This window comes from Eleginops maclovinus, chromosome 12, assembly GCF_036324505.1.
Source record: "Eleginops maclovinus isolate JMC-PN-2008 ecotype Puerto Natales chromosome 12, JC_Emac_rtc_rv5, whole genome shotgun sequence".
In the NCBI taxonomy this organism is placed as follows: Eukaryota; Metazoa; Chordata; class Actinopteri; order Perciformes; family Eleginopidae; genus Eleginops; species Eleginops maclovinus.
The window spans coordinates 16,271,175-16,284,953 of record NC_086360.1 but is presented as its reverse complement, the minus strand read 5'-3'; the positions used below and the strand labels follow the sequence as shown (position 1 = coordinate 16,284,953).

General features: G+C 39.0%; 1 protein-coding gene across 1 annotated transcript; it reads left to right on the top strand.

Annotated features, from left to right (window-relative positions):
- The first annotated feature begins 4,745 nt into the window (after positions 1-4,745).
- LOC134874103 (glial cell line-derived neurotrophic factor-like) lies at positions 4,746-6,252 on the top strand. Its single transcript, XM_063898104.1, has 2 exons — positions 4,746-4,980; positions 5,690-6,252. Exons 1-2 carry the CDS (start codon positions 4,746-4,748, stop codon positions 6,250-6,252), a joined length of 798 nt encoding a protein of 265 aa, XP_063754174.1.
- Positions 6,253-13,779: the final 7,527 nt, after the last annotated feature.

Below are 13,779 nucleotides of genomic sequence, written 5' to 3'. Positions count from 1 at the left end.
GATCAATGACCTACAGAACAAATACTAAATACTATAATACAATGATATTAGTCTTATTACCACAATCCAGAAATTACATTATTTCTATTCAACTTGAATCCAATCTTCTTCATATTTATCATACACTCTCTGGGTCACAGAGGAAAAATGTGATCTGATTATTCAAGTTTCTTCACCTGAAATAATTAAACAATCACAAAATATGACACAGCCGGAAAAGTAGTTTCGTTCTGTGAAATATTTAGTATTTTTACTTCAGGGCCACGTTATTTAGTGGAGCAGGATCCCATTATCATATTTTATCATCTAAATTATATTTTCTAGTTCTTCATGTTAAAAAAAAAGTAAATAATTGAGGTCATAACTGATTATGTGTATTGTGTTGTCACCATGTAGTTGTAAAACTAAAACGTGTTTAACTTAAAGGACTTAATTTCAGCTACAAAACTTCCTGCTTGGATTAAACTTGTCATTACTCAGTCAGATTTTTTTCATTGATTTATTTATGTAAAGGTCAGTGCACATTGATCAACATTTCTGTAAACGTGCCAGCGTTAGCCAGCAGGCTAATTTTCAACTGTAGTCATTTGGCAAGATGTTCGAATAACCACAAAATCAGCACAACAGTTTTGAAGGATCTCTACAATGTAATACAACGTTTAAGTGAGAGCAGTGGCTGAGATGATTGTCAATCGTTGTATGAATAAACTCACTGGTTCCATCTCCTGGACAAACATTGTCACACAAACAACCAGACCATCCATCCATATTTCTGGGGAACTCACTCAAAATAAGAGGGAAACGCAAGGTAAAATTAAGTTAGCCTTGTCCAAGTAAATTAATTAAAACATTTTTTAATTACATTTTTTAAATAACCTAATAAACCAGACTGGTGGTTTAGAAAATTGTTCCTCTCAAGGAGAAGAGCAACAGTTGCTAGTAATACGCATGTAACAGGGTTTTTTGGATATTTGGGGAACTAATTAGTTCTTTCTCACACTACAAGATCATTACAAATATCAAGATAAATTGATCTTAGTCTTTACTTGCATCACTGGTTTTGTTATTATTGCTATGTTGTCATACTTCAACCTTAAGGACTTAATAAAATCAGTTGTACGTTTTAACATACAAGACCTATTTCATCTAAGGGCCACATTGCACAGAAATAATAATCATAACAAATAATAGAAAAAAATTCAACTCTGTAAGGTATTGAAGTTAAACAAAAAGGAAAGAAAGAAAACATGAAAATGTTACTTTCTTGTGTCAACATTGAGGTGCTGCATAATGCTGTACATGTGTGACACATTGACAGCAGTACATACAGTAGATATGGTAAACGGTGTCCACTAGTGGCAGCATTCATCCATGCAAGTCCTATGTGTGTTTCTGCACATCGCGAGGGGTAGTGCTTTCAACCCTGATGTACCTATACAATTGTGCTTTATATGGCTACCTACTAGGTAATAATGTCACACTTATTTGAAAACTGAAGACAAACATGGAGTAAACTATGTATTTTAAATCCTATTTTGACCTTTCAGAGCTCCAGTGGTTCAGCTCATCAGTGGCCTATCACAGCTCCTGAAGCTTGATCACCCCCCTGAAGCGGAAGATGACTATAAATGTTTGTGGTTTAGTAATTGATCAATCAAATTCATTCTAGGCAATAATTTGAATAGCTATTAAGACATTTTGGTTCAAAAAAATTAACTTTAGACTCATTACCGTACTGGACGGGAACTTAGGGGATGAAAAAAATGAATTAGTCATTGCCTGGGAAGATATTTCTCTGGGTAAGGAAGATATTTTCTCTGAAAAATGTGACCTGCTTGTGGTGCTTGATGTACAGTCAGGTTATCCACAGTCATTACAGTTCATCCTCTTGGGAACATGAATGTCTGTACTGATTTCCATGGCAATCCATCAAATAGTAGTTGACATTTCAGTCTGGACCAAATGGGCCATGTTTCTTGCTAAAGAGGAAGCACATTCCACTCTAAGTATGAGATTAAAACACGTGTACAAAACAGAACACAGGATATTATCATCAACTCTGTACAGCTTGGAAAAATATGATATTATTTTTTTCCCTGCTAATTTCTGCACCAGCAGCAGTGTCCCAAATCAGACGTCCATTACAGCTGTCAACTCCTTCTTCACATAAGTTGCTCTGGGGGATGCAGTTTCATGTTGGCTGATAATGACGGGTGAAATGACCTGTGCAATTAACCCTTATTCATGTGAGTAAAACTGAGCCCCATAAATGGCTGACAGATTCAATTGCAGTTCAGCCCCCGGTTAGCCCTTGTGCCTTGCAAGAAGTGGAATGGACATCTGTTTGGTGTATTTGCTGCTTTTGAGGGTCTAATTGCTTGAGGATGAGATATTTCCATACAGTTAGGAGTGGGTCAGGGAAAAGGATAGCCACTTCTGAGTGATTAGTAGTCTAACTTTTAAAAACACAAGTGGAAGAAAACTGTTATTCTGTAGGACTTCTCAGTTACAGCATACTTGGATGCTCAAATGGTTTTTGCATGTTCTGTGTGGTGAGGTGATTAGAATACAGTGTGGCTAACATCCACTGACATGAACATGATTCATTTCCAAACACAACACTTTAAGGGTGCATGGAAGTGCATGTGTGTTTATACATTTACATTCACTATACACACACATGCAGACATACTGTTTATATTTCACATCAGTCTTGTAAAGTTAAACTACCTTGGAGGAAACAGCCTTATTCAGTGCAGCAGGAGAGAAAACAGCGACATTTCTCTTCTTCATGGAACAGCAGCACATTTTACCCACAAATACAACTGCGGAAGAAGAGAGAGAGTGAATGTTAAAATGTAAGCAGGATTCAAAGTATCCTAGCACGTAATAATTTAATTGACCTTGGTTATCTCCTTAAAACTGAAATGGATGTTGTTTGCATCTGGGCTTTCAATCAAATATTATCACGTGGTATATACATAATCATATAAATCGTACATATAATATTTGTTGTGCTTACCCTATACCTAAAGTCTTAAAGCATTACAGCTGCGTAAGTAAGTTCTTCTGTGATGACTAAAATAAAATAAACAACTTTTAACAAATCCTGGAAAAAGAGCAATTGTCACGTTAAGCCTTGTTTATAGAGATAGAAACAAATCCCTCAACACTGTTTCTGTTCCTCTCGTTTGAGTTTTCTCTTGTGTTTCTGCCCCTCTGTATACTCTCTAAATATCCCGCCTTTAACCAATTGTTTGCCACACATAGTGCATGGACAACTGGCACTGGCGCTAAGGAACAAATGAATGACTTTACGTTAATTTAGTTTATTATGCAGTATTAGGCACATAAACTAAATGACTTCCACTCATTATTGCTCCGGTCTCAGTTATTAAACACAAAGAGTTATCTGCCTTACAGCCTATCTAATTAAAATGATAAGATTTTAAGAAAATCTGTCACAATGACTAGCTACATAAGAAAATAACATTTACTTTACAGCGTCCTCCTTTCTTTCACCAAATAATGCAGGAGAATGTTGTCGGGGTGGGACCTGGGCGTAGTTTAATTTTCAGCTTTGTGTAAAGTGAATTTCTGAATTTCTTTTTGACACCCACTATGACTGGTTTACAGCTTGAGTTTCCAAGGGAAGTTTGGAGTTGTTTAATTTGTTTAACAGGATCACTCGCAAAACACATGTGCAGCCGGCTGATCCGTATACAGTTTGTCGTGTCTCACAGCAACATTATATCATATAGTGCGTCAATTGTACCTAACATAAAAACAGAAAACGTTTACAGAATGCTTTTGCCAAGTCCACAGATTTTAACACTTTGACTGTCTTTAAACAGGTTATTATTAACCTTTTAGCAGGTTGTTCTTGACACGTTGCTTCAAAGTTGTGCAAAGGAAATTCAACAAAGAATATGCTTTCACCTTTGATAATTCACAACCAGTTTTCCCTAGGACTCCAATGATTAAATGTCATGTGTTCATTAACTACAAAAAGTGTGCTTTGAAGCGCAATGTAATCAGTATTTGACTGGCTAATAAGAAACACATTTCTCCTCCAATATCAATTTAACAGCAAAAGCACGATATGGAATCTGGAGTATCAGTGCAAAGTGTGAAACTTCTCTCTGAGCCTCTTTCACAACCTAACCCCTACTCCATTACCAAACCTGGAAATTGAAGTTGAAGCTGAAATCATTCATCTGGACCCCATCCGTCTGTGTACTCTGCATGGGTGGGGACTGGAAGAAGCAGAGGATGGACCCTCAGACGTCACCACCTCTGCCAAGCCTCTCCTTCTGCTCACAGCTCAGTCAGGACTGATGGTGAGAGGGGATGAGCAGTAGTGACCGTGTTGTGCAATAGAACCAACAGGACCAGTGAGTGGAAACCTGTAGACTATAAACTGGGACTAATTTGTTTCTTACAAGCATCGTTGGATTTGCGAACAACTTTACGGGAAGTCTTTGCCTTGTACCTCTGGTTTCGTGCCTCCTTGGATGTTGCGCCACGCTGCACACCGTTTGCCAGCTGGCATGTGAGAGATAGCGTGCAGTTTACAGTGCGCTGACAATAACACGTCGATCTTTTACAATTGTCTGTGGTAGGAACCCGGAGTGCGCCCCATATGTTCCTCGCAAACGTCTACAACATGCTGTTAATCATATTTGCCAGATGATACCTGTTGATTTTTCCTCGCGCCATGTCCTTGTGTCAGACTGAGCTGGACAATGAAGTTATGGGATAGCCTGACCATTTGTTTGATACTGCTGAGCGCCGTGCACGCCAGCCGGCTGCTACGGAGCCGACCACAGTCCACTTCCACCGAAAGGAAAGGGCCCGCCGCCGAGAGTCCCTTGGAGCTCCGGCCGGTTCATGTCCGCCTGTCTCTCACTTCCCCGGCAATCGGCGGTGCTGAGGCTGATAAAGCGGACCGGGAAAGAAAGCTGGCTGAAGGAGAAAAAAGTAAGAGCCCAAGGTGCCAAAAACCACAATAAGATTACCCTCGTGCAGACCTGATGAGTCTTGAATTATTTTTATTTTCCCCAAAAATATTCTTTACAAAATGAACTGCAAAACTCAAAACGTGAAACTCATTTGTCCGAATTACACTTCAGAGAATAATCAATGTTTACACGTATTTTGTGTGTACATATGTATAATGGCTGATCTAGTTTTGAAACATTTGTTATGGTGTCCCATCCTTGCCTCTACCTGTAGGCGTGCTTCATTCAGAGCTCTTGGATTGTGGTGTTATTACTTTTTTTATACCTTTAACACTGCATAGGCTGTAAAATGGAAGAGTTGGTTTTGGGCAGAATTCAGTTATGGTATGTAGGTTGGCAAGAAACGATTATTTTCAATAGATACAATTATTATGCTATATTGTAAGTGATAATAGTTGTCAATTAACTTTCTGTAAATCCGCAATTTTAGCTCTAGCGGTATATGCTACATAGTGGCTTCTTTATCTTTAATGAAACCCTCAAATTACAATAGTCTGGCTGAATCAGTTCAAATAAATTCTTCTGCAGAAAACAAACCAAATGTGCAACTTTTCTGCTTTTGAATATTACGTTTTTGACACAACACTCCTCCATCTCATAGCCAGATTAATGAGTGAAACGATATGTGCTGCCCTTGTAAGAGTGCCATTTCTCTTCATGTGTTTCAGACACCATGGAGGAGTCCCCCTCAAATGAGTTTAAGGACATGGTGGATTTAATAAAAGTGACCATCAGTAGAAGACGTCGTTCCTCCTCATCCACTGTGTCCTCTTCTACCTCCTCCACCAACTCTCCCCCCTCCGAAGAAGACCTGAGAAGCAGGACTAGACTCAGGAGGGAAAGGAAGAAGGGGGCAAGCCAGCCGAGTGGAGGTAGAAGAGGAAAAGGTAGAGGAGGGGAGACAGGAAGGAAGGTAAAAGGAGGGAACAGACGAGGACAGGGCTGTGTGCTTAAACAGATCCACCTCAATGTGACAGACCTTGGGCTGGGTTACAGCTCGAGCGAGGAAATGGTATTCAGGTACTGCTCTGGACCCTGCAGGAAGTCCGAGACCAACTATGACAAAATTCTTTACAACCTCGCTCACAACAGGAGGCTTCCTCCTAAAGACACGCTCCCACAGGCCTGCTGTCGGCCAATAGCGTTTGACGATGACCTCTCGTTCCTGGACGACAACCTGGTGTACCACATCGTGAGGAAGCACTCTGCCAGGAAGTGTGGCTGTGTGTAGGGAGCTGGTGTCAGGTTTTGTGTAGTTTAACATACCCTCCCACTTTGAAGTTGATGTTGAGTGTTTTTACTTCTGCTTTTCCCACTGTGAGGAGACTTCCAGGCATTACGTGTGGTCGAATCCAGTCCACCAGTAAAGAAATAAATAAGGAAAGGAGTTTACAGTTTTAACCTCAAAGCAATGATCCTCTTCTTCTCAATTGCTCAATCCAAATATCCATAATTTCCATCACAGTTCACACCTCACATTGCTAATATGTTCAGTGTGATTTTAAATGTTTCCATGGATACTCTACCTAAAGGACTGAAATCAGTCATACACAATGGATGATCAGCAGACTCGTTCTGTCTATTGTATAGCACATATTTTACATGGAAAAAGTTAAATACATATGAAATGTATTTATGAAATCTTGAATTGATTAACTTATTGATATTTATTTTGCTTTATAAAAGTTATTTATTACTGTAATGTGATATCTCAGACCGTGCCAAAAGATTAAAACAAATAATGTTATGATCTATTTCCATACAAAAGCTGTATGAAAGACTGGTTTACAATTCAAAATAATCTTTTAGGCGCCCTGTGGAATTGTCTTGCAAACTAATTTATGTGTTCATTTATTGTTTCTCACCAAAGCACATCTTGTGTCCTTGAAGTCGTTTTCAAAATAATTTTCTTCCTCATAAAACATTTTGTAAGTTGATTTTGAAAACAATCATTTAAATTGTGCATTGTTTACATCATGATTAAGCGCTTGCAGGCGTCTTATTTGCTGTTGCAAATCTACTTTGATGGTTGCAGGACGGTGCATCGCTCAGATGCTCATACTATACAAACAAGCAGGGACCAGCTCTTGAAAGAAATCAAAAACTCTACAGGACCTCTTCAAAACTGCCCTCACTTTCTTATTTACTTCATGTGTAAGTGAAACAAGATTTCCTTATAGAAATGTACCTAAAGCTATATTTTTATACAATATTCACTTTAAACCTATTCTCATTTGTCTATTAATAAAGGTATTCTTCACAGTGTATTCTGTATGTGATTAACAAAGGATTTAGTTTTTCAGGTCTATGGTGATGAGTTTAGCAGACAAGAAGCCATGTTCTCAAAAGTTGTCCATCTGAACAATAAGCCAATGCTCAGAGAGACTCAGGTTTCCAACATTACGCCATACAGCCATTACATACACTTGGCATTGATAGAAACGAGACAGGTAACAGAAATGAATCATTGTATTTCCATCACTTTTGTGTGAAAACGGAAAAACAACGAGAGGAATGGGACATCAGGGATTTGCCTTTGTAATATATAAAGGATGTAAAGAATGATGTTATCAAATGACAGGAACCGAGATCAAACAGAAGAGGATGGAGTATCTGCACATACAGCAAAGTATGGTATCTATAGTACAAGTATAAAAGGAAGATGAGATGGACAGCAGATATATGGGTGAAAGACGAGTGTTACAACATAAAGAAAAACAACATGGATTAATGAGTTAAGAGATAACGTATATGTTGGCAGAGAAAGGGGGGACAATGAGAAGACAGTAGAAAGGGGGCACATATCCAGAGAAGACAATGATGAAGGAGAACTTGAGAAGAGATGATGTGTCTTGCTTAACTAATGTGTGTTGTCGATATCTGATCTATCCGCTACTCTCTCACATTTCACAGTCTTTCCTCTTCCTGTCCCCCGAGCTGTGAGTCAGCGATGTCTGGTTCAACAATTACAGGGCAAAACTGGGGCTAGCCAAGGCTCCCTAATTTTCTTATGCAAGTCATTATCTCGATAAACGATAACTTTGCAACCAGAGCTGATACACCAGTCGAGCTCAGAGCTGGGGATGAATAGATTCTGGGGTTACACTGATGTGTTTATAGCTCAGCTCTGCAGGCACTGCAGATGTGTACGTCTCTGTACTTGAAAATGTTCATCTTATGGATGTTGAACATATTACCATGACACTGTTATAGTTGTAAAAAAGCTGCAGCAAGTTATTCATTGATTGAGAGAAATCAGCTACTCACAATACCAATATTAAAATAAAACAAGTGCCACATTCACTTAATTTCTGAGCTTCCTCGCTTTCTGGTCAACCAAGAGTCAACACTTTCCATTGCTATACCTTCTATTTCTCCTTAATTCAGTTACTAAGCCACAGTTTTCACTCAAGACTTAACATTTAACAAATTGGCCGAGTGTGGACTTTAGTTTGATTGCTACGATAGGACCAATAAAACATAAAACTGAGTTAACCATGACTCTGCCAAACCTTTATTGGCCCCCTTGTAGAAAATATGCACAACAAGGTCCTCAGCTTTAACTGTGAATAGCAGGGGAAACCATTAGCGCTCACTGACAGTCAGAGGATAGTGTCATTTGTCGGATGAGCCTGTGCTGCTCTTTTGTTCGTGGTGTCAGAGGAGCTTGTAATGGAGGATAATGTTCCTATAGAGTGTAATACAACACAAGTGATAGCGGTTAAAAGGATGGTGCTTCAAACAGGTGCTAAATTCTGTCAGAACTGAGAAGGAGACACTTAGGTTACAGTAATCGCTTCAAATGGCCTGTTCAGCTAAAATATAATATCTGTCTACCATGAAACATTTTCATATATTAGATCTTAGTATAATGTGAAGTATATAAAATAATGCTTATGGTGCACAACACATAAGACATAAAGTATATATATTTGAAAAAAATAAAAACAGTTTTATTATTGTTATTATTAGTTGCCAGGGAACAGGTTCAGAGAAAAACAAGATGGTTTAATTTTCTCAATTAATTTTCCATATGGATACTCCCATTGTGCAGCTAAGCAGTCAAAGACATATTTTAGTAGTTATTATGGGGTAAATAGTGCAGGCAAAGTAAACACTGCTGTTAAAATCCGTTTTTCCGAAGGAAGCATGATGGTTTTAAATTGCACTTCATAAAGTGTCTTCGCAGTAGCTCAAACTCTCATCATTCAATCCAAATTTGTTTACAAGAGAAAGCAATTGTGGGCAGAGCCTTGTGGACCACCATTGTGTGACCTGGCGTGAAGTGTAATCACGGTTATATGAGACATAACGTGGGTCTTCATTAGACATCTGTCAAACCACAAGAAGCTCTTTGTGGCACTGCTGTCAGTGTGACTCATACTGTATGAAGAGTCGATTGTAAAGACAACCACAGAAGGAGGAAGGTAAGGCATCACAGATGAAAACAATACAGCAACCAATTCCAGATGTATGACGACAACGCAACACTGAAGCTTTCTCACCCCTTTTTAAAGAATAAGAGAGACTCCAAGATGTGATATCTTCTCGTATTCACAATTGATAAAAGGAGTATTTTGTCGGTCAAGAAAATGTTAAAGTAGAAAGGCAGAAGGCATGGTTTGGTGCCAAACTTCAGAAATATTGAGAGAAGTCTAAAACAAAAACTAGTATTTTAGTGATCCACGCAAGAAACAGGCTGTGATCTGTAGTTTAAGAAGGGTAGCTGTGCTGACAGTGGACTGGCTGCAACACAAAGCAGAAGCAGAGGGGATTACCACGGAGCTCTAACCGCACTGCCCTGATCATCGTCTACTGGCCTATCGCCAAACCTCCAGTCTGGACCACCAGCCACAGGCTATACAGGCTCCCGCTCATCACTACCACACACACTGACATGTGTTATCAGTCATCTCTCAAGTGACCTGCAGATGGAATATACATTCATACACCCAATCATCAGGGACATGAAAGAAAGAACAATAGACATCATAAAAAAAACTCTGTAGTGAGACTCTTACCAAAACCCTAATTGCAATTGACGAGGATTTTTGTGAAATATAGCAAAAGAAATAATTGAAAGAGAGGAGCATCTGGAGCTTATACATATGATGCAAGTGCTTCATATTTGTAATGTATGTAATAAAAGTCAGTTGAACTTCAGTTAACTTGTGAACCTGACCCAACTCCTTTAGCGGATGCAATATTTTGACACAAATTATAGATGTCCAGAAGGAAATGGCAAGAGGTGTGAATGCAACACTACCACGTGCTTGGTGGTGAGTACGAGGTGTTCAACACGATAGTTAAATATTCAGGTGCAACCTGAGAATGTGCATTGCAATGCTCTCAGCCTCACGAATGTGACACGCCATTGTGTGTGCATGTATTCATATAAGAAAGCATAAATGTTAAGTGCTATGGCAGAGGGTCAGCTTCAACCTGTATTTAAAGCCAGAAAGTGCAATGTAATGTACAAATAAAAGTTGTTTCGTTTAATATTAAGCTGGACCTGCTCTTGTGGCTATATGTGTAAATCCTATTCTGAATGAATGCCTTGTAGGAATAGGCCAATTAACCAAAAACATTGACAGGCTGGTTGACGACATGATTTTTTGACGGCCACTTCTGTCCGTGTTGTCAGAGTGAAACGATAAGAAATGGATCACAGGCAGAATAAACGTCTCTTGTGGCAATACAAAAACTATACTCCTTGAAACCTAAACTCTCAAATTTGCAGGAGAGAAAGTTTTTTTGTTTTTTCTTCAGACATTGATAACCCAAAATATACAGAATCCCTATAAGCTGTTACAGCATTATGTTTTTGTTGTTTTTTGCAGCAGTTATTAAATTATTATCAGTTGCTCCCTTTTTAAATTAAGTGTCCATTGTAGTTACATGACCCTATACTACAGCTGCTCCCTCCGGGGGTAAAAAGGCTATAAATATTACAAAAGGAACATAGCATACATTGTCAATACATCAGGATACATTCCTCTCATCGTTTACACATATGGGTCTGAAGCACCTCTGCTATGCTGAGGTACGGAGTGGAACTGCTCTAATCTCCAGTGTAAACACAGTAATGGTGTGTGTGTGTGTGTGTGTATGTGTGTGTATGTGTGTGTGTGTGTGTGTGTGTGTGTGCCCAAGACCCCGAGAGGCAAACCAGAGTACTAACACACAATTCATTCTCACCTCATGAGGAAACAGCAGACCTCCCTTGACCCCCTTCTTGCTCCTCACCTTCCCTCCATCCTCTTGTATCTTTCACTACCTCATCTTCAGACACCCTCCCACATCTCTCCCCTTCCTAACGTCCCCATGCGTTTTGATGTCATTTACCTTCATCCATTAATGTCTCCAGCTCTCCTTCCTTCTGTTTTCTCGTAATTGTTACCCCTGTGAATAAACTCAGGATTTGGCCCCCGTGTTTGTGTGTGGGTCCACTGCTGTGCATGTGTCTGTCTGTATAGTCCCTGGTGTTAAGGGGAGGAACCTCTCACTTCCTCCATAAACACCTCAGTGGTATGCAAAGGATCTGTAGCAAAGACTTCTGACTCCTACAGCCTCTCTGACTATAGCTATGCCTCGCAAATGTATTACTTTATTTATTTAAGCTTTATTAAACCAGGAGAAGTCTTTTAAAAAAGTGTCCTGGCCAAGCAGGGTAGCAGCACAGTTAGAGACAAACAATTCAAAACAGGAACAGAGAACAAATCAGTCACAATCAGCAACATCATCACACAAAGCATCCGCAAATAAAGTTGCCTGCTTCTCACTGCATTGATTCAATCATCAGCAACTGAATCAAAGTTTCTTACTATTATTTATCTTTGTCTTTGTTACTCATGTTTGGAAAACATGCAGCACTGTGCGTTTGTGTTATCCATTGTAGAGGGAAATGGCAAGAGGTGTTCATAAATCTGATGAATAGATCACGCAACTTGGCTTTAGTATCTGACTTACAAGAATAACACACACTCAGATACAACACACAAATACAAACAGATGGTACTGTATCCTTATCATCTAACACAAACCACATCCATAATGTAAACTGGGCCAAATCCAAAGAAACAACACTGCAGGATGCCAAAAACTGACATTCCACCAGACCATGTGTGTATACATTAAACTACAGCTCATCAGGACACTGGAATAATATGCACTTCCCAACCATGCAAAGGAGCAAGTATTCCTTTGTGAAAGCTGCAGCCTTACAGCAGTGTTTCCTCATCTTTGTAATTTTGTCATATTGTTTTGGCTTTACTCAATAGTATGCATACAAGAAACAGGAGATGTGTTATAGAGGAGGGCTTTGAAGAGCGTGAGCCACATCGAGACTCAACATTGTGAATACACACTCAGAATATTTAAGAAGTCCATACATTCAGTAAAAAAAACCCACATCAAATACTCATGTAAGGCCACCTCAGTAGGTTTCTGGTGGATAAGCAAGGACTGCCACCAAATGTTGCAGTTATTAGCTACTGAACAACATTTAACATTAGTGTGTAACATTCCAAAAATACCTGTAAAATATTAAAAACCCTGTGATCCTCTGACAGACATCTGTTTCACCCCTGAGGTGAAAGGACGTTGAAATGGATCCTACTAAGCCAGAAAGTGACTCACAGAGCGAAAGCAGGGAGCAAAAAGTTCAAACCTCTGACTCACAGCCCCTTTATAAACTTACAATGACCTTCTTATGACCCCTCTTCGGACCTTAATAACCCCCATCCAGGCCTGAGTGAGCTGAGACACAACGAGACATGGAAATTTGATATCTCAGCCTAAGTTTCCCTGTAATTAACTAAAACACATCATCTAGATCTACATCCAGAGGTAGATACAGACACTAACCACGGACACCTGATGTTCATATGAACCCACACAGAGACACAGTGATTGATGTCGGACTGCTTTAAGACTACAATTCTACTGTTATATAACTATGAGTAGAAAGCAGAAGGTGGATAATAACATAGCATGTTTATTTGCCCTTTGATTCATTTAAGTTTTGCCATATGGTGGAAAGTGCCCTATGCCACTGTGAAGGGAACATATTTTAACAGAGATTACCACGACAGGAAATAAAACATTGACCTCTGTAATGTTCCTGCCATGCTCTAACCTTTGACATACACAGAACAACAGCAATGGTCTAAAATAAACAACTCCCCTCCACCAGGATGTAAAAAATAAATCCCTGCCACAAGCATTTAGTAAAGGCCAAACACTGAGCTAATACCTTTAGTTCCTTCAGCCTCTTTTCATCCATTACTACTCTCTCCAAATGACCTTATTGCTTACGTTTTAAGATGCCTTAAATCTGCAAACCAGAGAACCATGATTACAAAATGTTTAAAACCTTAAGTTAGACATTCTGATAAATAAAATGATTGTTTTTCTTACAGACAGTTTGATGAAAAAAGATAGACACTACTTTTATGTTCTGTACGGTATGTATAAAACAATAGCCAGGATCTGCTTAGCTTAGCATACAGAATGGAAATTAGTCAACATCTATTGGACTATGGGAAATAGTTTTTTTAATTTTGACCCACACGAGGGATTCAAAATCATGTGCACCAATTTCATAAAAGGTGAAATCAATAAATCTGACTACCCCTTAAGAAACAACTGAAGCTAGTTTTGTCTTTTGATCTCTACCAAATGCTTGTTGACTCTCTCATTAAAAGTAGCTACACTAACAATGACTCATAATAGAGAGTTTTAGGTAAATGTTTTTGCT

Excerpts from the sequence above, each read along its gene's own strand:
- LOC134874103 (XM_063898104.1), top strand. The coding sequence starts at position 4,746 with ATGAAGTTATGGGATAGCCTGACCATTTGTTTGATACTGCTGAGCGCC. Across the intron at positions 4,981-5,689 it reads GCTGGCTGAAGGAGAAAAAA|ACACCATGGAGGAGTCCCCC; the intron begins GTAAGAGCCCAA and ends CATGTGTTTCAG.